A 25,921-nucleotide genomic window follows, 5' to 3' on the forward strand; every position below is an offset into this window, starting at 1 on the left:
TTTTTCTTTACCCCAATGGCTTCTTATGATTGTCATTAAAAGTGATGCCCCTTGGTTCCCTTTATTCTTATTAATTGCATAGTGAGGATCTTGACAGTGCCTTTAATGGCATATGAGAGTTAATAGCTAATTTACCTGCTTTCAAGGTCACATACTAAGCTACATCTACGGTTTGATGGATGTTGCACATCTGCTGCCAGGGCCTTCACAGGTGCTGGCTAACACTCCTAGGGCTAGCTTATATGTATAATACCTAAGAAAGTGGACAGAGGGACAGCCATAGCGATAGCTCAATTGGAATATCATTGCACTTGTCACACAGAAGTTGTGGGTTCAGCTACCACTGGTGGCAGACATATTTTCTTCCACTTCCACTTTGTTGTAAACTTAGCAATCATCATTGATGCACAATTTAAAAGGAAAAAAAACCCAGTTAATTATGATTTATTTGACTTGGCTATTGACTTCCTATAGTTAGTAAAAATAAAGCCCATCAGTTCTCCTTAGTCATTTCGCTGAGCCAAATATTGTGCATCTACGTAACCTACAAATTTGCTCAAATGGTTGCTTGCACAGTAACTTTCTGAAATCCATACCTTGTTTCATTCACTGCTCAGGTTGAAACTGAGCAAATGAAACTGCGAACAAATAGCCATTTGCTGGATCCTTTCAGGCATAATGAGCAGAGGTGTGGATATGGCAAGCAGCTCAAAAAGAAGCAGAGTGTCAAAGAAAAGATTTATGAAAGAGTGGCTAATTGCAGACTTAAAACCAGCTGTAGCTGTCTTGTGCACACAAGGAAGAAACACTTAAATGCTGAGTAGAATGCTGCTCTTGTTGGCGGCAGCAGCAGCAGCAGCTTCCACTCTATTGGAAATGACAGCAGAGTGAAAGCCTCCACCTAGTATGGACTTGTCCCGACTTGCAAGTGGAACACTCCCGTCTCCTACTGCAAGCTGGGTTATGCTATAGTGCCACAATTAGCTATGATCGCTGGGTACACAACATAAAATACCACAGAACACTGCTTGATTTCATACATAACATGGGTCTCATGGCATACATATAATAAACCCCTATGTAATGCATTAAGGCAAGTCTTAGTAGCAATAAAAAAGAAAAAAAAAAGCCTCCAAGGCCAAATTCGGCTCATTTTAGTTGCTGATATGAAAGGTTTCGCAAAGGTTCTGTAGGGGAGTTTGTGAGGTAGTGTCCATCTGCATGCAAGACTGAAGTACAGGGTCCCATAAAGATTAGTGTTAAAGTTTTGCATATTATCTTTGCCTTGTCACTCATAGCAACTACAAAAATTACAGCCAGCTCACAATGAGTCAAACTCATAACATCTACTCAATTTTGTTTCAATTATCATAAGTTTTAATATTTGAAGTGAAATTAAATATCTAATACAAAGTCACAATCTAGATACAAACCGGTAAAAATACACTGGGCACAGTTTTGTTCATGCACGGTGTCAAATAAAATGCAGGCTATACACTAAATGGTGACAAAAGCTTCGTGGAGAACATTTTTCATTCAGCAGGTGCGAAATTGTTTCTCTGGGAAAGAGTATACTTCCTTAAAGTGGTTGACTACCTCACGAACACTTCGAGATTTCCTGTGTAGTGTGCAACTAGAGGCAGCTATTATCCATGACTGGTAGCCTCTGAGGTCTATGTGTTGTTGTGGTTGAAATGCCTTCTTGCACTCCTCTTTGCACTTACTACTGTGGACCATTTGCCAGCTTGATCACTGGCAGCAGCCATTGAGACAAACATGACAGTCGTGCTGGAGCGAGCATTTTATGTAGTCCTTGTGAGCTCGGTTCATGTTTGAGTATCTGGCACTGGGACCAATCCTGATCGTTTGCTCATACTCGGGCTGCTGAGAGTTTGCTGATGGGTTAGCTATTACTATGCCTATGTGCCATGTTTGCAGCGATAGTGTCTCCTGGGAATCTAACTTGGCAGATGGCCTTCAATATGTGTGTTAGCAGTGATTGGGGTGGAAGAAGGAACCTTCATCTGCACACCGTTTTCATCCTTTTGTTATTGTTTATTTTGCTGTAAGGAGGGTTAGGGCTGTAGCGCTGTGTAACAGTTTGATGTTCACTGCATCGTTGAAAGTAGTTTCATGAGTTGCATATTCAATGGGGAGTTTTGGTACCCTTGCAGATCTTAGAATGTGGTGGAAGCCTGGTTGATGCTGTTTCCGTTGCAGTCAAGGCAGCTTTGTATGACCTAAAGTAAGTGTACAAGTTACTTTAATTTTCATCTTAGAATAGTTGTCACCAAACAAGGCATATTCATTTGTTGATAATTTAAATTAACCTCTGGAATTTTAAATCATACATCTATACTAAAAGCTTTTGACCATAAGTTCAGACGCTAAGGCAGCTAATCACCGTGTTTCAGGATAAATGACATGCATTTATTTTTTATGAGGTACTAATGTGAAACAAAACAAAGCGCTCGAGACATCAATAATTCCTTTGTGATTTCTTTGTGCATTCTAAATCGCATATAGCAAACAATAAATGGTGAGGTCAACATATTCTAAAACACTAAACCTCTGTGTGAGGTAATGAACAGATAATGTGAGAATGAATTATTATAGGCGATGAATGTGACATGGAAAGAACTTGAAGAAAAGGAACCGAGGGGCCCGATTATTATTAATCATATCATAAGAAGCCAACAAACAATGGCACCAAGGACAACATAGGGGAAATTACTTGTACTTACTTATTGAATTAAAGAAATGATGAATTAATGTAAATGAAAATGGATGAAATAACAACTGTCCACAGGTAGAGAACGATCCCATGTCTTTGCATTACGCGTGCGATGCTCTTACCATTGAGCTACCACGGAGCCGTTTTCCCATCCACTTTCTGGAGTATTTATGTTTTAGAACTAGAACTAACCCTGGGAGTGTTAGCCAGCGCCAGCACTCACAAACTATGGCGGCGAATATGGAACATCCTTTCTGCCGCAGGCGTTACGAGCACGTGATCTTTTTGGATGATGGCAACTGGTCAATAAACCCACATATGCTACCTGAAGGCATCAATGTTGCCGGATTCGAGCCCTTTCTTCTCGTTCATTACATAACGAGGGCTCGAATCCAGCAACATTGATGCCTTCAGGTAGCATATGTGGGTTTATTGACCAGTTGCCATCACCCAAAAAGATCATGTGCTCGTGACTCCTGCAGCAGAAAGGATGTTCCACATCCGCCGCCATAGTTTGTGAGTGCTGGCGCTGGCTAACACTCCCACGGTTAGTTCTAGTTGTAAAACATAAATACCCCAGAAAGTGGATGGGAAAACGGATCTGCGGTAGCTCAATGGTAAGAGCATCTCACGCGTAATGCGAAGATGTGGGATCGTTCCCCACCTGTGGACAGTTGTTTTTTCATCCATTTTCATTTCCATTAATTTATCATTTCTTTAATTCAATAAGTAAGTACAAGTAATTTCCCCTATGTTGTCTTTGGTGTCATTGTTTGTTGGCTTCTTATGAGATGGAAAGAACTTGCAGTTTAAAATTAAAATGAAAACAGTGTTTGTAGTGCACTGAAGTAATGCATCATCACTTGGTCACATGCAAATGAAAAATGAGCAACATGAATGATCCGTGTGCCATAGCACATAGTGTTAATATGCAACAGTGTTTGTCAAGCTATTTTAATCACGTTATCTGAAACTAGTATATACTTATTGCCTTTTGTTTTGCAGTAAAACTTCATTTGACCATGAACAGAAGTTATGAACTAGGAAATGGGGCCACTCATGTTTGTTGATGTGTGTGTTCCTTTTGTGCTCATTCATGATGAGTTTGTTTAGACATGGCTTGATGTGATGTTATATATATATATATATATATATATATATATTATTGCAGTCAAGGTAGCCGCATGTGTGTGTGCGTATATATATATATATATATATATATATATATATATATATATAATGTCAGGGTTCTTCTCAGAAATTTTTGAGGTGTTGACATTTTGTGACCGGGGTGGCGGAGGGGGTGGAAGGAAGGTGGTCAAAGTGTCTACCCATACGTGGCTAATATTTAGGCCTTCAAAATTCTGCTGATGTCCTCACTGGCATCCTTAATGCAGGGGAGGCATATATGTTTTTGAGGATGTAGTTAATTGAAAGGTTGTAATTTCTGGAGTTCAGCATTAAAAACGTCTTTTTTTCGCGATAAACTGTAATCAACTGTAGTGCTGAGCTCAGTAAATATGGCTGCCCAAATAACATCAGTTAGAAAATCATTCTCTGTTGAGTACTTTTCAGTGATTCATAACACATAATACAATTAGCAAAACGCAATTAGTATTATGTAAGAAAACAAGCAAATGGGAAAATTCGCCAGTAAGTGCTTGAGGGAAGAAAGAACGATAATGGCCAAACTTTCTGAGATACTAAATGCAAATTCACAAAATTTTCACTGGCGAGTGGTTTCTGAAATTTGTGATTTATCTGAAAACTCGGAACCCTATCTATGGAGCTTTCCATTGGGGTGCAAGAACAATTCCTCTCTGGATTGTTGCATGTGGGTATGAAGTACATATGCTGCCGCTGTCCCATATGCTTTTGAGTCAGTGCTCATGTGGGCTTACTTTACGAAGGGTATGATGTTGACACTCAGGCAGCTCTCATTGAAGAGTTTATAGACACTATTTCATTTTGATATTAAAGTGAAACTGTTTTAAGGGGAGTTCTGCAAGGGTTTTCATCTGATAAAGGCCGGTGTTGACGGCGTTGTCGATATCAAATGTAAATGCAATGCAACGTGTGTCGGAGCTCTGAATTTGCTTTTAATTGTAATGATTCTTGATTATCAAATAAACGTTACCTCGGGTATACCTCATTCGAATAGACAACTTATATGCAGAGTTTCTTTTAACCAACCAGTAATCCATAATTTTTTTTTTCTCACGTCATGTTATACCGGCTCCACATTGGAGATCAACCAGGAGTTTGTATGGCTGCAGTGGGGAAAGCTGATGTCGTGGTGCTGCAATGTGGTGGGGGATATAACTAAGAACTGCCAGCTATGATCACGCTCTAATATGGCAAATGTGTTAGAGCAAACTGTGAGCTAGCAAACAGTCCCTAGTACTTCTGTAGGGTGCGAGTGCCTAGTAGTTCTGAAGTGTGTTGCTTATGCAGCTTCACTGTTTTTGATGTATCACTTGTCAGATTGGCATATATCTGTGAAGGATTTTTTTTTTTTTTAATTTGGCGCAGTATGCTCTTGTAAAACAGCTCCCACTGTGTGCAAAGTATAATGAGGCTTAATAATTACTGTTTGTTCTATTTGTTGTGCAGGATTCCAAAGGTTTCAGTAACCATTGATGAAAATGGGGATCCAGAAATTGAGGTTTCCGATGACCCGTATGATGTCAACAAAATAAGCATTGCAAATGTGCCTTGCTTTATTACCCTTTCAAAGGTTTGCCTTTGCTTACTGCTTTGTTCCTCAGGCTATGCATAATTTTCCTATTCTAAAACATCAAAATAGATTTTTGGTCGGTTTACCCTACCATTTCCCCTTAACCCTTTCAGTGTCACTGACGTACCAGTACATTTTCGCGTTTCTGTCCCGCCGTGTCACTGATGTCAGATAGAAATGTGAGGACCATACCAAGAGAGCATTTGCCATTATTCATATCATATTTGCCCTTCTGCATGACCCCAAAAATAAACCGTTATGTTTGTTTTTAAAAATCCGGCACTAAAAGGGTTAAAGGGACCCTGAAACTCTTTTTATCGAAGTTGCGACATGCATTTGACGTTAAAATAGGCTATTTCAGAAATGCTTCGCAGCAAAAAGTGCTTCAATGAATTCAGTAGAAGTGGAGTTATTGGCAATCAAAGATCACCTTTGATCCCCTTTCTAGTGCTCCCAAACCTTCTTTGATGCCCTGCACTGCGAAGGTTACGGTGCAGGCGCGGATCCAGGGGGGATGTCCGGATGTCCTGACCCCCCCCTCAGATTTCTGCATTGCCCCCTCACTGACAGGGGGATGGCCCTGTCGCAAAAAAAAATATGGCCACCAGCATTCTTCAAAAGTATTTTTCGCGAGTACCAGTGGTACCTCATGCACACCTTGGACTTCCTTATGCCTGCCGTGCCTTACTCGTCCCGTCGGTGGCGTCGAATGAACGAGGGGATGTCCCTTTTGCCAAACACGCCGAGGTCCGCTCGAGCGCCTTCGTGCCTGATTAACTTATGTTGAATTCCAATGGCAGATCGCGAACGCTCGGCCAGATCACGAACGGAGCGCGTCACTCCGACTCGGATCGCTCCCACCAGCTCGCACCAAATCTGCGAATGGAATGCACGCGCTCCCGCGGGGGCACTTAGTACACGGAAATGAATTGAGAGGGCGCTGAACTAGAGGTAAAATAGAGAGGAGAACAACAACTTGGTGGCGCAGCCCACCACACCGCTTCAAAGGAGATGCTTATAGCATCCATCCATTCATGTGCATCGTCCCAGCATTCTCTGGGTTTGTTTTCCTTCTGGTATTTCGCGCGAGCATCGCACGTGTTGGCGCGCTTGTACCACCTTGGGCTGGTACGGTACCTCGTCGTCCGAGTATCGCCGAACGACATCCTCGACGAACCCAATCACTTTAGGCCTCTTTGCAGGCAGGCGAAACATCACATCAAACGCCCGTTGACACACAGCAGCGTCACATTCACTGTCGGTGTCGGTAGAATCATCACTGGACTTGGAACTTGTGCCCGAGTCGGAGCTGTCACTATCTAGTAGCATGAACAAAAGCGCACGGCGCGTCGCAGCATCCATGCGGTCCATGTTTTTCCATGTCTACTGCCCGCGACCGGAAACAGGCGACCATGACAGGAAGCAGAGGCGGGTGAAGGAAATATGTCACGCGGACTTCCGGTGAAATCTGCCGATTTCGGCGGAGCAGATATTTTTGCTCCACAGAGCGATCCGGAATCGGCGGCTGGTCCCAATCTGCCATTGGAACACACAACTCACGCTCCCATTTTGCCATTGGAATAGACTTGCTCCACACAGAGCAGAAATACTTGATCTGGATCTGCCATTGGAATTCAACATTAGTTTCCCCTTGGGGTGTCAACGGTTGCCTCATTGGCTGTCATCGGTTCCGCGACCAACCTGCTTAATGAAAGAGATCTCTTGCTGAAGTGTTCATATATAAATAATAACAACTAACAGCTAAACTAAGAACTACGCATAGGCAACTTTTTTTAACTGTAGCACTCATTGTGATCACAGTTACACGTTGACAATATCCAGTACGAGCACAGTACCGTTCGTACGCTACAAGTTTTTCATTGTAACTTCGCAGTTTTATTGTCGTACATTAAGCATAGGAGGCTCAAGTCCACCGGATCCGTTTGTCTGAGTCGGCGTTCTCGCGGAGCAGGGCGAAGCCTCGAGCCGCGGCTGCGAAGTGGGGGAGCGTGACGTCAGCGGCCAACGCCAGCGCGCGGGCCTAGGATGGCGTCGCGTGGTTAGAGAAACGGGAGCAGATGCGCGCCTTGTGTAAAAGGATGACGTCGCGTGGGAAACAAAACATGAAGACGCTGGCTCGCGCTCTCGCCTACTACGCCACATCGTTATTCTTGTAGGTGGCGTCGTGAGTCTTCATACGCGGTGATTCGTGTATCGTAAACAGCCAGCGCAGTGGTTGCTGCGTTGGAACGGACCGTTACGCCCGTATTCAAGAACGTCCCTCTAGTCAACACACCACCACGACTCAAGAGAGAAGATGGCACCGCCATCCCTCCACAGAAGTGGTCACTGAGCTTCATGATCATTCACGGGAATTCATGAGAATTGTCGCGTCTTTATTCTCGATTTTTCTGCGCAGTACGACAATTGAAATTTGGAGTCTGATATCTCGGAGCACGGACACGCTAGAATAATTCTTCCGACTGATACTGTGTAGAAACTCGACTGTCTCTAAGTTTTCAATACAAACATACCCACTTACTGCAGTCAACAAAAAATAATTGTTCAATTTTAGTTAATTGGACTGCTCACACCGATAATTATCATCTCACTTTGTGCCCCCTTAGCCACATAACTTATTTGCACAGGTGGTCTTCGCATGCCTCCCAGTGCCTAATTTAAAGAAAACCATAAAGCTTAGTTTTGAACACCCTGTATTATCAGGCGCAGCCGCCAAGCACATGGCTGTGTTGGGTAACGTCCTTTTTCTATAAGCTCGGAGAAGCCGATACCTGGCTTCGCTAGATGTCTTTTTCCTCTTTCTGGGGTTTTACGTGCCAAAACCAGTTCTGTTTATGAGGCACGCCGTAGTGGAAGGCTCCGGATTAATTTTGAGCACCTGGGGTTCTTTAACCTGCACTACAACGCAAGAACACGGGCGTTTTTGCATTTCGCCTCCATCGAAATGCGGCCGCCGCGGCCGGTATTTGATCCCGCTATCTCGTGCTCAACGCCTGAGCTGACTGAGCCACCACGGAGGGCTACAGGTGTTGCTTTAGCCGTATAAAACGCGGGTTTATCGTGAGGAAAAGCGGTAAATTTCGGTAAATAAGAAAGACTACTATCATCATCATCACCATCATCATCATTGACAGAAGCTGACCCCCCCCCTCAGAAAAAACCTGGATCCGCCCCTGACGGTGGAGCAAGGCAGTGCCAACAACCTTTTGCCTACTGAACATCACTGTGGCATGCAGTTCAAATTTGGTTTTGGATATTTACGTAAACGCCACTGCTTCCGATATTGAACCCTACGACACGCTGAACTCGGAGGCTATCCCTTAACTTTCGTTTGAGTTCACGGTGCCCCCACAGATATCTCATTCCTTTGCTGTGCTACAATGTATGAGATAGCTACGCGCGGCTGTGTTTTCTCGCACTGAGTGGTAATAGTAGCACATTACCTTTCACACTTATTTCTATGGCAATCACACAATTTCCAAAGATCGAACGCAGCGTCGTCTTTATGTTGGCTTATGCGAGTATGCTGGCAGCGCGCACATTAGTTTCAAGGCAAGGATATTGTTACGTATCTACCTGGGCCAGCGTATAACTTGTACGTTCCCCACAAGGCAGCCCGTTTCGTCAGCGTCGCCCAGACGGCGACAGTGCTCGACACCGATGGTGGCGGGCAGACAAGTGTCCCAAATCGGGAGTGGGCATCCTTTGGTGTTGCCCCGAGGCAGCCCCTTTCATCAGCGTCGCCCAGACGGCAACAGCGCCCGACACCGGCCATGACGAGTTAACCGGATTGAGGCGAGAGGCCAACTTCCAGGAATTGCTACCGTGGGAGCGACAACGATCTCGGTTTTCCAGAAGACCGCGCAGTGGCAGCAAAAGATGGAGCGCGAGGATACAACGGTAGAGGAGGAGTTGGGTGAACACGACAAACCCTCTGATTGGCCGCACCAAGGTCAGCAGATTCCCCAGACGAGTCTCCTAGGGAAGACGAAGGGATTAAAAGAGGGAGACCGGTGGTGCAGTGAGGGAGGGGGTTGACGTGACCTGATACGAAGTGAAACGTTGAATGTGCTCCTGATGGAGTGGGCTTCCGTACCCGGAGCCAGTGTAACTAATGTAAATTAAACCATTTTCCTATTTTCTTCTACTGGATGTACTCATCGATGGGCTTGGTGGATTCTTGGCCCAAACGCCACCGAGAGCCGCAACAATATAGTCTGGCATAATGCGGACGTGGGTTGCGCGCAGCGCACTTACGCTATGTCAGCAAAAATTCAGCACTACAGTCAAGTAATTTTATAATGAAATGCTTGGGGCCTCTAAAATCATTAGTTATACAGGTCGCTTTGTTGTAAAGGTTGCGCATCGGGCAGCTCACAATCGAACTGGGGCAGAATTATCACCTTCGTTATACAGGTCATTTTGTTGTAGAGGCGCTCGAATGTATACAGAGTCTGGTGCAGTCAGCATGAGCAGTAGCACTCGGCGCACTTCAGCGCAGCTGGTGTGGATATAGAAGATGTCCTATCTCACACCAGAGCGACCAGACCAGAGTGCATTGTGCACTAGCTCGGCTGGCCAGCTGCATACTGGCCTACAGCTCGGGTGCACTGAAGCGAACGTGCCGAGTTTATGCCTTTGCCAAACACAAAAGTGTTCGCTCGGTGTGTGCATGTGCACATGCGCTGTGGCAATAGCTGATCACCGCGCTGCTGCAGGCCATGTTTAGTGCGCCGAACTATACAGGGGGGCAAATTTTAGGCGATCCTGGCGTCGTCGCCAGCGTGACGTATCCAACTTTGCCGGCCGCTACCTGGCTCGTTGGAAACGCTGGACTATATCCGTGCCTGAAGCGATGGATGCCACACTCCTGACTCACGTTGAAAGGATTCCTAATGTTACGAGCTTCGACCATGATGGTGACACACCTTGAAGGTGTACAACTCAGGAAGCAGACAACCTGTTTTAGTCAGATGTTGGCGCTTGAGCCAGCTCGCCACACACCTGGTGTAGTACACTCTATACCTGGAGCCACATCACCTACAGAGACCAATGAGAGCACGAGGTTGTCCTCAGCAAGCGGGCTTGTCGTGGCACCTTGTGGCGGCCGCAGTATCTGCGCCATGCAGCAGATGCAGCTACATGCAACTGTATACGGTGGCTAACTGTAGTGGGTACGTCAGTGCTGGAGTGCACACTCGTGCTGCAGTCTGGCCATGCTATTTGGTGTGAACCAGCTTTGTCCTGCGCCATCTTGACCGAGAGATAGTAGCCACATTCAAATTGTGCATTTTTGAAGCGCTATCAATAGTTCACTAAGAAGCGATGTTTTCCAAAGCTTCTAGCCAAAAACAGCCAGGAGTGAGCGTGCGCTGGCAAGTGTACGTGTTGTCTGAGCTTAAGTTTTGCATGGTTAGAAGCTAGTTGAGTGTTCATAACAAATAGAAATTAGCGAGACCCGACGGCTACGATGCTAATAAGAATTGTGACCAAAGTTTCATTTCTACGTGGCCGGGTGCGGCCGAGCGATAACAGACAATAATCAGCTTCTTCCGGAAATACGTAATTCTTAGCGAAATTCGAAGCACTGATTTTCACTTACTTCAACTGTGTTAATACTGTTAAAATACACACAGTAACAGCGGGAAGAAGCACACTGATCCAAACATGTTTCTTGTTTGATGACAACTATCAGCCAGTGACAGTGCTCTATGGGAATATGTCCCCTGATGTCTTGGGCAGCCTCCGGCAGCCTCGAAAGGGTAAGAAGAAGGCCTATGTTGAAAAGAGGGTTTTTGAGAAAAAGGTGACTTCGTGCTCCACGTGCCACGCACGAGTGCAAAATGTTCACAGCAGCGCATGCTATCTGCAGAATGTGTTTTTTTCACCAAGCTGAAGGGGTGGTTCAGAGCCCCTTTAAGTTATTTTCTTCAGGCTTTTAAGAAAGCTTGCAAAATATTAAGTGCCTGGATTACACTTTACTACTCTAATGTGAACTATCAGTATTTACTCTGTACGGTGATAAGCTTAATCTTTCTGATGTAATCATTTGTAGGCTTGGAAAATCCATTCATGTCATTCAGTTTTTACTGGATCATATTTCTTGCTTGCAGCAGTTGGACTTAGGATTTTCTCTTTAGATCTATTCTCAAGTTGTGCATGTTTGCTTGTTTGTCCTCAGGAATTGCTCATTGAAAGCGTCAAGTGCACTGTGAAAGTTTGATAATGTCCATGTGTTTGTCAGCTTGTGCTTCCTATAAGTTTTTGAGCATTGATTATGGTGATGAACATTTAGCAGATTTGTGGATACCGCATACCCTTTGTACAAGTGCAGCATTTTTTTTTTGCACGAAAGCAGTAACTGGTGCTCGCACTGTGTCGTCGTGCTGGTAAACTTGCAACATCTTCTTCTGCTGGTGAAGTTCTTCACACGTTTGACTATATGTAGTGCCACATAAACTCTTGACTAGGCTTTCATTAACTGCAACTTTTTTATGACAGTTGCAACATACATTTATAGTCTACAACATTTTTTCTGCAACAGACATTTATAGTCGCATAAGAATGACCTGAAATTGTTGTGTTGTCTGGATGCTCATATCTTGCTATAGTGTTGTTGAGTTCTTATGATATATTTGTGCTATAATGTTGTAGGTGGGCCAACAGTTTGTGTTGGATGCAACCCAAGAAGAAGAAGCCTGTGCAGTGGGCTCTTTAGCAATGGCTGTTACACCAACTGGAAAGATAGCAAGTCTTTTCAAAGGTGGTACTGGGAGCCTTCATCCTGAAAACATTATGGACATCATTGAGGTGGGCATTGAGCATCGAGCTTTTCTTTTCCTTTGTGAATTTCTTTTGTTGGGAAATGGAATTATACAGTGATGGTATGCATGTATGTTACACCTGTGGAATCATTTAGACGTGTTCTAACTTTTTGCTGACTGTTCCTCAGTGCGTGGATAAACCATCCAGATCATTCTGTTAGCCTCTCACAAACAAGCTCCATTAGTTATCACAGCTCCTTATAACAAGTTTAGCACTGTTGATGCATGTTGTGATTTTCGTTTAGCTCACACATAATAATATTTTCATTTCGGTATTCTGAATACAGTGAAACCTCAATATAACGAAGTCGGTAAAATCGGCATTTTGCTTCGTTATATTGAAATTCAACCTTTTTGCAAATAAGTACAGTCGCCAAAGGATTTTTCTTACACGGAAATGGCCGTAAAATTCTCCGAATTATTGGGCAATCAGAAGAAGCAAATCTGAATGAGAAAAAAAAGATCATTTTGTTGAATTTGAGAATCGGCGACGAAAGATATGGTTTCATGCTGTGTCGACCATAACTTCACATCGGCAGTACGAACTGAAGCCAGCCACGCTTTTATGTCCACTCTGCCCTTGCTGCTGATCGTGTCACCTGTAGTGGGACAACGCTATCATAAAAAGCACTGGCAGCGGGGAGCGAATGCTTCGTCACGAGACCGCACTGGGATTGCGTCATAGTTCTGACGTACTCTCGGACGGCATGCAGAAATTATTCCCGGGCCAAAATTTCCAGGGCCGCACATCTCATTCTTAATGGAGCGCACCAGCTCCCACCATACATACAAATCGTGTGGACTCCGGAGCATGAGTTCTTACGTGGCAATCAGCAGGCACACGCCTACGCCCGAGCGCATGCACACCGGGAGCCACGAGATGACCGCGCCGAGCAGTTCCATCCAGAGCCCATACCATTAACCTACACGCACATCCTACAAACTATCGCCTTTCATGAAGAACACTACCTCCACCACATAATGCTCTGACGCGAGAGGAAGCCGTAATATGGTGAAAACTCCAAACAAACACGTATCCACATTTGAGTCTTTACCACGCAATACACCCTGTGCTGTATTCCTATAAATGTTCACACTGCGATCAATGCGCAACGCTATACCACATGGTATGGGCTTGTGCAAACACACCACAGCTCACACCCATAACACACCCCACCACACGGCAATGGGAGGCAGCACTGTCCAGCTCCAACTCGACGGACCAGCTCAACCTGGTCAACCGAGCGAGAAGGGCAGCGAAGGCTGCTCGACTGAGGGGACCACCCACTGCAGAGCAGAGGAGCTACCTACGCTCGCATGCTCTTTTGATTAAAGTTTATTCTCTCTCTCTCTCTCTGCCTCTTGCTTCAACGCGTCTCCGAAACTCGAGATCAGGCAACCTCTAGTACTAAATGCACGGGAAGACAGTGCACATTTTGCCACGCCATCTCTGCGCGCTGTTGTGTCTGGCGGTCCTTCGGGACAAAGGAGGCCTCATCGACAGACGTGAAGCTATCAAGCGCTCTTCACGCTTGTCGTTTCTCACTGCCGGGGAGCGTCACTGTCACCTGGGACTGATGGATGAGCAATTAGTCCCCAGGCTGCAATGGGTCATCGGCCTTGTGCGTCGCTAGAACGGCAACGTCGCTCTTGCTGTATTTCCGTGAAGCACTAGCGCCCACCCGAGCTACGACAAGCCCCGGCGCCGACTGTGACGCACCAACCTGGAGCCCCCTTCCGAGACAACAGCCACCGCCCTACCTGGAAACGGTGGCTTCCGCGAAATGACCATGAGGGAGAGGCGACTAATTCTTGAAAGGGGCCAGCGTCAACCATTCCCGTGGGAACCACATCAACGTTTGGTTCCCAAGGTGTCACCCGTTGCCTTGTGTGCAGGGGCGATCAGGAGACATTGGAGGCGGTGCCAGGTGGAATGGGGGCACATGGGCGGGATATGGCGAACTGGTCGAAGATGGTCATTGGCTAAGAAGAACTAAAGTGCATTCCCTTGTCGAGTGAAACCAAAGGGATAAAAAGCGGTACTTGAGTGTTGGGGAGACGCTCGGAGATGTAAATGCTAGAACATGCAAAGATGTCAGCATGTAGACGGCTCCAATATCGTGGAGTCCTTCTTGTAAAATACCACATGTAAATTTGTATATAAAACCGTTTTCTGGTCTCACTCGGACTTCGCAACAATGCCCACTCTTTGCACTTGCGGAAGATTACCTCTAAATCTGGTCGCGCAGGCTGTGTATGCACTCAGCATGGCTGTCAGCGACCCTTTCCCTTTACTCACGCGGGAAGACGGTTCTCATCAAACCACCATCCTTCTCGGCTTACCTTCGCAAATTTTCACACAAAGCAATACCCAAAGCAAACGGCACTCGCAGTGCTCGATAGTATCTTATCGCACTTGGACTTTATGCGGAACATGACGCAGCTCAGCTACGGCGGTCGCTCTTGATTTGGTCACCCGGCGCAGGCAGCCGCTTGTAATTCAACCATTTGGCCATATGCGTCTGCTGAAATATCTATTTATTGTCTCGATACTCCGTCGTGGCGTCAGTAAAATTTCGGTATAATGAAATCGCCCGTAAACACTCTTTGTTATATTGAAGTTCTAAATACATTGTGTTCTATGGGACAAGGTGTTATGAACAGTTTAATGCTTTTTTTACCATATATTGAGAATTTCATTCTATTGAAGTTTGTTACATTGTGGTTTAACTTTATTACAGTAGAACCCCACTGTTACATTCACGGGTGCTGCATTTTCCTGGCTGTTACGTCGTTTTCGGCCGGTCCCGGCATAGCTTTCTTAGGACCCAATGCATTGGTAACCCCGCTGTTGCGTCGTAACTGTGGGACCGTTCCTGCATCACGCGTTGCGAACTGCCACCCCGCGCCGGCCCGAGCAGCCATGTAAACTTTTCATGTCGCTTGGCTTGGTGGCTTGACGATGGGATAGGCCAACCAAAGTGCCAGGGGTGACACCTATGACCTATTTTTGCTTTCTGCTAGCGAAAGCATGGCCTTTGAGATCCGTATTTGCCTCTAAAGATGGTGTGTATGACCCGTTGGAGCCCTAAAATTGGTTTTGGCGCATAGATGTTCTGTATAAAGTCCAAGGGCGATAAAGCCGTCGTCGCGCGCTGTATGCTGTATGTGCGAGTGAAAGCGTGTGTGCTCGGGGCACAGGGGGGGGTATAGGGGGCGGTGTTGTACTCTAGCATCAACTGCGTACTGCGCAGTCGCACGGGCTGTATCTTGAAAGCGATCTTTGTTGGGGGCAGAGTCTAGGCAGTGTAGGTGCGTCGGCGGCTCATAGCTTTGTGCGTGCTGTGTGTTCTCGGTGCTCAGTTTGCGTTGAAGCGATAGACAACAGCACGAAGGTCACATCACTCACTGCAGCTGCTGCGCTTGCTCACGGCAGCGTTTTGACAGCGAGTGTCCGGGCTTATCGAGTGTGATGTGTTCATGTTTGCCTGTGCGCGCTGACACCATGCTTGTTAATATAGTTAATAAGCGAATGTTTACAAGTTTATACGGACGATAAAACTACTATCCTTACTTTGTATAGCTGTCTACTACATTTGCTATTGCAATCATTGCTTAGGCTTTCGGGCGAAACTGCGACTTTTTTTCAAACATAAGAATTAAAATAAAATTCTGTGCAGTTCACCACTACTCTCATTTCTCAATTTTTCCTGTTTCTTGGCTCTTACGTTTTTTTTTTTTTAACGGTCCTGTGAAAAACGTATCGGCGGGGTTCTACTGTATACAACTTAGGCAATTGTAAACTCCACTTTGCAGTGACAAAAGAAGGTGCATGATTAGGAAAAAAGGGTTACTGGAAAATTTTTTATTCTAGTGAATCTCTTTGCCTGATACAGTATGTTTGGCCTGTGAATGCATAGGAAGCACAATTCAGTTGTGTCTGTATGATGAACATATTGCTACCATATTGCATCTTGGCCACATAGATTGTTAAAAAATGCACTTACCTTGTATGCAAAATTTCTGGAAGACAGCAATCAATTTGTTTCAGCATGCTGGGTGATTTGAGGTAATCCACACTTACTGGTGAAGATGTTTCTGTGATCTCAGGTTTATTGTAGTGAACAGTTTTAAGTGAGCTTAATGGGGGCATGTAGTGGTTTTATTCATCCATTATTTTCTGATTTTTCGAAGTGACACATGTGGCTTAATTTAACTATATAAATGTGGGCAACATTGGAGTATGTGAAGTCATAGCACATGTTGCTTGCTGTGGTGTTTAGGTCACCGACAGTCAAGTTTGAGGGAAATGTTTCGAAACATTTTTTAGCCAGCCATAACGATTCAGTAGCTGTAGGATCCTACTGCTGGGGGTTATATCACAGATCGATATAATACTGCCTGTACACAGGCAGTATTAAATCGATCACTGCAAAGAAATACATAAAAGGCTTCGGAAGCCTATTGCAGGTAACATGTTGTATTTTGAGCTGTATGTTTGGCTTCACAGTGTAGATATGCAAAGGTTGCAGTAGCTATTCATGTCATAATCTTGCATACTATTTTCTTGCAGGTTGGAAGAGATGTTGGGATTGCTCTCAACACTGCAGTCACTGAAAAGTTGAAGCTTGAAAGCAGTGTTAAAAGGGAAAAGAAGGGATTTCTTCTATAGGCACGCAGCTGCTGTATACCAAATGTATGCATGGAGTTAGTGTGCTGTGAGTAAAGAAAAAAATAAATGTGTCATCACTGCGACTGTCAGATTTTCAGCCTGTGCTATAGTGGAAGGTTCTCTTTGCAGTAGTGGAGAGATTTAGCTTGTCCGTATGCATACAGTCGACTTCTGTTAATTCATCCCTGGCTGGACCAATGAAATTGATCTAATTATCCGGCGGGTTGAATGAACTCTTTCATGCACAGTTTATTTTGCTACTAAAACTGATTTTTGTTTAAAAAATAATAAACATGGGAAAGAAAATGGTGTTCTCGCAACGAAAACATTTTTTTTTTCAGTCACATAGAGTGAGGTGGTCACCATGCACTGAGGGTCTAGCAGTCACTTTTGGTAGAGGCCAGCAAAAGAGGCCCCGTTTCCTAGCAGGCACAAGGGGACATTGCATGTCTCGCACATCTATGTCGTCCTTGAAATTTGGGGTTTTGTACTGCAGACAGCACACCTCCGTAGAATGCACTTTTTCGGCTTGTGCTTGTAAAGTATACATATTGTAGTGTCTACATAGGTTTTTCATTTTATTATCTGGGCCACCTCGGTGATGGAGCCCCAGAAAAGAGCGTATTCCACTAATGTAGTTGGTGTGTACAATTTGCACCGCTGCTGAGCGTGGGCATTTGTCTGAAAGACAAACAACTCTGTCAAGGACAGCTTCAAGAAAAGACTGAATATGCCACTTGGACTTATATCTTTGTTCTGATTGGCAGATTACGCTCCACTGCATGATAAATGGTTCAACAGTGGGGAATTTTGCATAACAGACTCCATATAGCACCTTTGCAGTCATTTGAGGAACATAATCATCAGCCCCTATATCAGAAGGCTTACTTACTGCAAAGTGGCAAAGTGACCGTTCACTTTGAGCAAGATCTTGGGACCATGGCCTCGAATATCACAGCTGCAAAAGGCCACAAAAGCGCTGCTGCGATTTTTAAAAACGACAGGACTGAGTGACCGTCTATGACCCGGACTGATTGATAATCAGTGATAGAACAGAGATCTGTTGCTACGTCGGCGATATCAAGAGTGAACTTTCTATTCTTCTCTTAATCTCTCTCTCCCCTTTTTCCTTCCCCCAGTGTAGGGTAGCCAACCGGGCTCAGTCCTGGTTAACCTCCCTGCCTTTCATTAAATCATTTTCTCTCTCTCTCTCTCTACTGCAAAGTGCTTTTTCTTGTGCCGGCTGTTTGTTTGCAGATTGTATCATAAGCTTAAAGTCAGAATCGCTGTCATTTGATTTGTCATGCCCAGCGAAACTATCAGAGTGGGATTGTATTTTCAGAAACGCGTAATACGAATCACTAAGCAGTCAACGACCGATTTTCCAGACGCCTGATTTTTAGGACATTCCCGATATTTCGGACGTCTTCATGGCACCGCCATGTACCCCATAGAGTCAATGTATAGGAACGTGTGAAATTTCGGATGCAAAATGCCTTCGCCGTCCGATTTTCCGGACTTTTTGCCATGACTGCAGGTCCAAAACGGCGTTATCGAAGCCGCTACCGCTGCCATTTTGATTATCTCGCTGCCTCGAACACGCAGATCCGCTGGCAGCCGTAGCCATCACTGCGGCAACGCTAGGCCAACCTGCTTCAACGTTCACTATCAAGCTTGTTGCTGTTCAGTGCCGTGTTTTTCATTGAAAAAATTAGCCGCTGTCAGCAATGGCACTGACTCCGCTTTTGTAATCCTTGCCAATGTCTTCGAAGGACATTGCATAATGCAAGTTCCCAAAAGTCAAATTTGCCTCACTACAGCAGTGTTACGCAGTGAAGCATACCAAGATTGGCAAGGGGCAATTGTCACGGTACACAGTATGCATTCCTTAATTATACACATGTGCACCTGCCGTCTCCTGTCACAGTATGAGCACCGATACACCTAATAGGTGTACTGGCAGGCCTTCAGAGCTGTTTCGGACGTGCCTGTGATGATTTGCCCCTTGGGCACTATAAAGGGCATGCATTCATTTTTTCGGACTGCCCGATTTTTGAGACGTTTTCGTGGCCCCTAGGAAGTCCGAAAAATCGAACGTTGACTGTAATTATAAAAACCCACCCTCTAAAACCCTGCAAGCACGGAGTGACCACCACCTTCAGTGACATGGCAAACTGTAATAAGCAATTATTTATTTCACGATAGGAACTTTCCATTCATGAAATGTGTTATCCCATGCTTGTGAAAGCACACCGCTGATTCATTTTCTGTGTGTCCAATGAAGAAAAATAACGTAGAAATTACATTAAAGCTCCTAAACAAAGTAGAACTCTAACATACACCGAATATTTTAGCTAGAAAAATGGGCAAGGGTCTAGTGTTGCACAGTGGCGGCCGGTTTCCTAAAGTCAGCTTTCCTGCAATACATCATTGCTATGCGGTAAAACACAAACGTCGCGAAGGTGGTGTGGTTTCATGTGCGATTGCACTGCGCAGGCAATTTTTGGCCCAAATGTCTTGAAAACAAAAGGCGCATGTTAGAATTGTGTAAATACTATAATCAGACATTGTGAGTTACGGTTATTGCTTGAAAATATTCTTAGGGCAGGCTGAAAATAGGTGTTTTCGACGGGAGATGACTTGTTAAATGTATGCGCTGTCCGCTGAGCTACGCTAAGACAGTACGCTGCCACTAAAGGTGTCGCTATTGTAGTCACCATAAGGGTCAGGTGCTTGCATCCTGACTATTCAAGTTCAAGTTATCCGGTGAAGGCCAATTTTAGGATCAAAATAATGAAAGTTTGGTCCTATAGAAATGCATGGGCGCTGGCCAGGACCTTTGGTTGGGATCGAAATAACCGTAAAATCGAATTAACCAAAGTCAGATTAACGGAAGTCTACTGTATTACCCTATGGGATACATGAACACTGGAGACTTAGATGGCAGAAGGAGCGCTGGTAGCAACATCTTGTGACACTTTGTCCAATCACAATGCGTTAAAAACATTTGTGTTGTCCTCATTGAAGGAAAATAAAAAGCAATGTATGGTGTTGCTGCCAACACTTAACACCAACAGCTAAGTAGAGTATCGTAGGTCTTTGCAATAATAACTGTACAGTTTTTCCTGTGGTTAAATTCTGTGCCGCAAGATGATGTCACTAGTGCAGCTAATCCTGAGGTGATATTCTCGGGCGATCACTTTCAAAGACGCTATCCCTTTTGCTAGATTCCGTGTGGCTTGGCACCAGATGCATCAATGTATGCGGCTGACAGCGTTCCTGGCACTGTGTGAAGATAACGTGCTTAACACAGCATCAGAAATGGTGTCGGCCGTATACGCGGACACATCTGGTGCCGAGTCACGTGAAATCTTGCGAAAGTGATAGTATCTCTGGAAGTGATTGCCTGAGAATACTGCCCCTGTCTGTGTTTCCAGTAACCTGGTGCTATTACATACAAGGTGTTCATTTTTTAGTTTTACAGAATTTTAGAAATCGCCTGTGGAAGGTAGCATAATTCTTATCATTGAGCTGGGTTATTCAATGAGGCGGACATTAGTAGCATGAGAAATCGAAACACATATTCAAATAATTATCCAAAATTCACAAATTAACTTCTTAGTTAATTACGACACGTAGTATTGCAATTTACAAATTGTAGCCGGTGAGCTTGTCAGGCGTACCCACTTGGAATTAATTTACAGAATGACACCAGTTCGAAGATATGCGCCATCAAACTCTCCGTAAAAATGCACTGTTGTTCCACTTTTTTTACCAAAATGCTGTTTTATACATTGAAGCACAAAATTAACTGGAATGCCCATGTATTTCGTCCCACGCTTTGAGAACTAATACAAAACTGGTGTCATCCTGTAAATTTATTTAAAGTAGATGTGTCTTGAAACTCACCGGCTACAATTCATAAATTGCAATATGTGTCTTGAAGTAATTAACTAAAGTTCATTAGTCAATTTTTGTTAATTAGTTCAATATGTGTTTCGATTTCTCGTACTACTAATGTCTGCCTCCTCGAATAACCCAGCTCAACAATAAGAATTATGCTACCTGCCACAGGCGATCTTTAAAAATTCCGTAAAACTTAAAAATGAACACCTTGTATATGGTCATATGTACACGAACAGGCTAAAATGCTCAAATAGCTATCCCTGCAGGATCTTTTTTGCTAAGGTTTCTTTCCACCTCGGATGGAATGTGGCTGCATTATGAAGTACTCGGCAGCAGGAGCCTGCAGCTTATCATACAGCTAAGGGCATGCAAATATCTAAATCTTTAGAATAATAAATTGAGCATCATCCTATTTGACTAACTACTAAAAAGAATAGCAGTATCTGACTTTTCTAAATATTCGAAACACTCCAGGAACAGTACAAGGTGCCCACATTTCACATTGAGCAGCAAATAGAAGGTCAACAACTGTCCGAATTGAACATTGTCAATGGTTTAATTGTCATCATCAAAGAACAATATAGCTGAGCGGCAATTGCCACTTGCGCAAGCTGCTTGTCCCAGTAATGCATACCTGGCAGAAAACGAAAGAAAGAGCTGTCATAGCTTTAGCAACAGTATATTGCAATACCTGCAGCCCACAAGGAAAGTGAAAGAATTTACTTGCTGAAGTGCATTGACAAACAAAACCATTTTTATTGCATGCGATCTTGAAATTCCTGGCTGTACAAGTAAATTTTATTTTAATTTCATGGTCTACTTCATTTAAATGCCACTGCCCCAGTCATGCTGTTCCTGTGCCAAGTGTTGACATACCTATATATATATAGCCTTAGTGTTTGAATCATTTGAAAGAAAGAATTGAGAGTGTGCATTTGTTTCTTTTGTGCTAAAGATCTCGGTGACTGTAAGGGTTTCATTCATATCAGAATCACATCATGCTTGTTTTATGCAGCAACACTACAGTAATCAAAAACCTTACTGCCATTGTCCTCTCTACAGTTTTAATGTTCTAAATTAACCCGCCATAGTTACTCAGTGGCTATGGCGTTTTTGCATTTCGACGGGGATGAAATGCAGAAACGCCCATGTACCGTGCTTTGGGTGCACGTTAAAGAAACCCAAGTGGTCAAAAGTAATCCAAAGCCCCCTGCTACGGCATGTGCATAAACACATCGTGGTTTTGGCACGCAAGATCCCAAAATTTGATGTTCTAAATTCATGCTTTAGCAGACCTCAAACTTCTTGCTTCACAAGCAGAGCAGCATACCTGCCAACTCTCCTGAATTTTTCATAATGTTTATGAATTCGGGCTCGTTTTACAAATCTACGAATGTTGCATCAAGTTTCAAAGAAACTAAATTTTGTTCTCGAAAAAATTTCGCTTATCGGTCTTCGAACCTTCCTATGGTGAAGGATGCAACATGACTTTGCTTCAAGCAAGTTTATACATTTAAGATCCTGAACCAGGCGAAATCGGCAACAGCAAAGTTGCAAAAAAATGGTACTGATATAAAAAAGAGTGTGGTTTATCAATCATTACTTTTACAAGCTGGCTGCTGCTCCTGCACTGTGTATAGAACCAAATAATATTTAACAAAGTGCATGTATGTATCCCACAAAAAGTGTGTGCTCTGGGCAAAAAAAAAAAAAAAATGCATGCCACCCCTACTCTTTGTTGTGCTTGCAGGATTACCAATATTAAGGTTCATAGGTTGGCAGGCGTGGAGCATAAGGTAGCCTCATTTAATAGATTCAAATAACACACTTTTGAATGAAAAAAAGTCACAAGGCTTGGCTGATGTATTAGGGCATAGGTCAGTCGCTCATTTCACTTGATATGGTTGCAGACAGCTCCCGCTAATAAAACTTTGATCTCAGTAACTGCAGGTGGAGCCTCATCATCCATGTAAGGTAAGCAGCGTGCCAATGTATCAGATTGCCTCACAACAGCAGCAGAGACAATTTGTCTGTCAAATCTTCGATGACTGACATCTGAGACGGCCGAGAAATCTTAGTTGTCTGATTTACAACTTGTCCGATTTGGTTGACTTGGTTGCTCGATTTACAAATTGTCTCTGCTGCTGTTGTGTGGCAAGCTGATACATTGGCACGCTGCTTACCTTACATGGACGATGAGGCTCCACCTGCAGTTACTGAGATCAAACTTTCACCTGGCATATGCCTAGCCATAGAATGTCTGACATCCTATTCTCAGTCTGCTGCTCTGAAAACGGCCTCTTGTATTGCTACACCACATAGGAAGCTGCCACCTGCTGTCACATACTCCAGTGAACACCTAGGATGCATGCATAGTAAGCTGTCATACCAACACAATCGGCAGCATTGCCACATCAGATTTCTGGACATTAAATATGTCTCAGCTAGCAACAGCACAGGGTCTGCTGCTACAAGCCAGATAATGGTGCAGAACATAATTTCATTTGTCTACTGGTCACATGACACAGGCACAACTAGAGATGGCTGCACCACTCAAAGTTTCAAAGAGAGAAAAGTGCCACAGCAATGGTATTGTATGCATGGGATGAAGTGGAGGCTTCAGACTGGCATCTTTCTTGGAGAGCCAGGACACTTACAAGAGTCCTGACTGAATGATTGTGACAGACAGATTATTGATGAATGGTTGTGACAGACAGAATACTGGAAGCCAGACTTTCAGTGTTCTGTGTCACAATCATTCAGTCTGTACTAGACTAGTGTGCAAGATTTGTTTTTAATACGTTAGCATTCTTAGGGTACTTCACAATTTTTCTGGGGGCTGTGTGTGTGTGTGTGTGTGTGAGTGCATGAGGCTGCTGTGCTGAGGTAACGGTTCGAAAGTAACCATAGGACCAACTTGGGTCACTCAGTATGTGGAAATGTATATATACGTGCCGCTCTTCAACAAACCTCTTTCACGACGACATAGGCCACTGCAAACGCGGGACTGGGTAGGTGCCGCTGTTCGAAGATTCTCTGGCGCTGACTTAGAGTACTGGTATGTGCCACTCGGTCTGTGCTGCTTTCCAATGAACTTCTTTAAAGCAACTTAGGTCACTGGGTATGTGCCAGCAGGTGTGTGCATGAACGTCTTTGATGCCAACTCTGGTGCTGACTTGGAGTACTGGTATGTGCCACTCGGTCTGCGCTGCTTTCCAATGAACTTCTTTAAAGCAACTTAGGTCACTGGGTATGTGCCAGCAGGTGTGTGCATGAACGTCTTTGATGCCAACTCTGGTGCTGACTTGGAGTACTGGTATGTGCCACTCGGTCTGTGCTGCTTTCCAATGAACTTCTTTAAAGCAACTTAGGTCACTGGGTATGTGCCAGCAGGTGTGTGCATGAACGTCTTTGATGCCAACTCTGGTGCTGACTTGGAGTACTGGTATGTGCCACTCGGTCTGTGCTGCTTTCCAATGAACTTCTTTAAAGCAACTTAGGTCACTGGGTATGTGCCAGCAGGTGTGTGCATGAACGTCTTTGATGCCAACTCTGGTGCTGACTTGGAGTACTGGTATGTGCCACTCGGTCTGTGCTGCTTTCCAATGAACTTCTTTAAAGCAACCTAGGTCACTGGGTATGTGCCAGCAGGTGTGTGCATGAACGTCTTTGATGCCAACTCTGGTGCTGACTTGGAGTACTGGTATGTGCCACTCGGTCTGTGCTGCTTTCCAATGAACTTCTTTAAAGCAACTTAGGTCACTGGGTATGTGCCAGCAGGTGTGTGCATGAACGTCTTTGATGCCAACTCTGGTGCTGACTTGGAGTTCTGGTATGTGCCACTCGGTCTGTGCTGCTTTCCAATGAACTTCTTTAAAGCAACTTCGGTCACTGGGTATGTGCCAGCAGGTGTGTGCATGAACGTCTTTGATGCCAACTCTGGTGCTGACTTGGAGTACTGGTATGTGCCACTCGGTCTGTGCTGCTTTCCAATGAACTTCCTTAAAGCAACTTAGGTCACTGGGTATGTGCCAGCAGGTGTGTGCATGAACGTCTTTGATGCCAACTCTGGTGCTGACTTGGAGTACTGGTATGTGCCACTCGGTCTGTGCTGCTTTCCAATGAACTTCTTTAAAGCAACTTAGGTCACTGGGTATGTGCCAGCAGGTGTGTGCATGAACGTCTTTGATGCCAACTCTGGTGCTGACTTGGAGTACTGGTATGTGCCACTCGGTCTGCGCTGCTTTCCAATGAACTTCTTTAAAGCAACTTAGGTCACTGGGTATGTGCCAGCAGGTGTGTGCATGAACGTCTTTGATGCCAACTCTGGTGCTGACTTGGAGTACTGGGTATGTGCCACTCGGTCTGCGCTGCTTTCCAATGAACTTCTTTAAAGCAACTTAGGTCACTGGGTATGTGCCAGCAGGTGTGTGCATGAACGTCTTTGATGCCAACTCTGGTGCTGACTTGGAGTACTGGTATGTGCCACTCGGTCTGCTGCTGCTTTCCAATGAACTTCTTTAAAGCAACTTAGGTCACTGGGTATGTGCCAGCAGGTGTGTGCATGAACGTCTTTGATGCCAACTCTGGTGCTGACTTGGAGTACTGGTATGTGCCACTCGGTCTGTGCTGCTTTCCAATGAACTTCTTTAAAGCAACTTAGGTCACTGGGTATGTGCCAGCAGGTGTGTGCATGAACGTCTTTGATGCCAACTCTGGTGCTGACTTGGAGTACTGGTATGTGCCACTCGGTCTGTGCTGCTTTCCAATGAACTTCTTTAAAGCAACTTAGGTCACTGGGTATGTGCCAGCAGGTGTGTGCATGAACGTCTTTGATGCCAACTCTGGTGCTGACTTGGAGTACTGGGTATGTGCCACTCGGTCTGTGCTGCTTTCCAATGAACTTCTTTAAAGCAACTTAGGTCACTGGGTATGTGCCAGCAGGTGTGTGCATGAACGTCTTTGATGCCAACTCTGGTGCTGACTTGGAGTACTGGTATGTGCCACTCGGTCTGGCTGCTTTCCAA

General features: G+C 44.6%; 1 protein-coding gene across 1 annotated transcript in view; it reads left to right on the top strand.

Moving 5' to 3' along the window:
• The window catches only part of LOC119431443 (exosome complex component RRP42-like), a 29,651-nt gene extending 12,392 nt beyond the window's left edge, over window positions 1-17,259 (top strand). Inside the window, exons 5-8 of the mRNA XM_037698933.2 lie at window positions 2,175-2,245; window positions 5,348-5,471; window positions 12,147-12,302; window positions 16,890-17,259. Coding sequence (XP_037554861.1) covers window positions 2,175-2,245; window positions 5,348-5,471; window positions 12,147-12,302; window positions 16,890-16,988 — 450 coding nt within the window. The 3' untranslated portion in view covers window positions 16,989-17,259. The remainder of the gene's footprint in view (window positions 1-2,174; window positions 2,246-5,347; window positions 5,472-12,146; window positions 12,303-16,889) is intronic.
• The last annotated feature ends 8,662 nt before the right edge of the window (window positions 17,260-25,921 follow it).

The sequence above is a fragment of the Dermacentor silvarum genome, chromosome 1, assembly GCF_013339745.2.
Source record: "Dermacentor silvarum isolate Dsil-2018 chromosome 1, BIME_Dsil_1.4, whole genome shotgun sequence".
Taxonomy (NCBI): Eukaryota; Metazoa; Arthropoda; class Arachnida; order Ixodida; family Ixodidae; genus Dermacentor; species Dermacentor silvarum.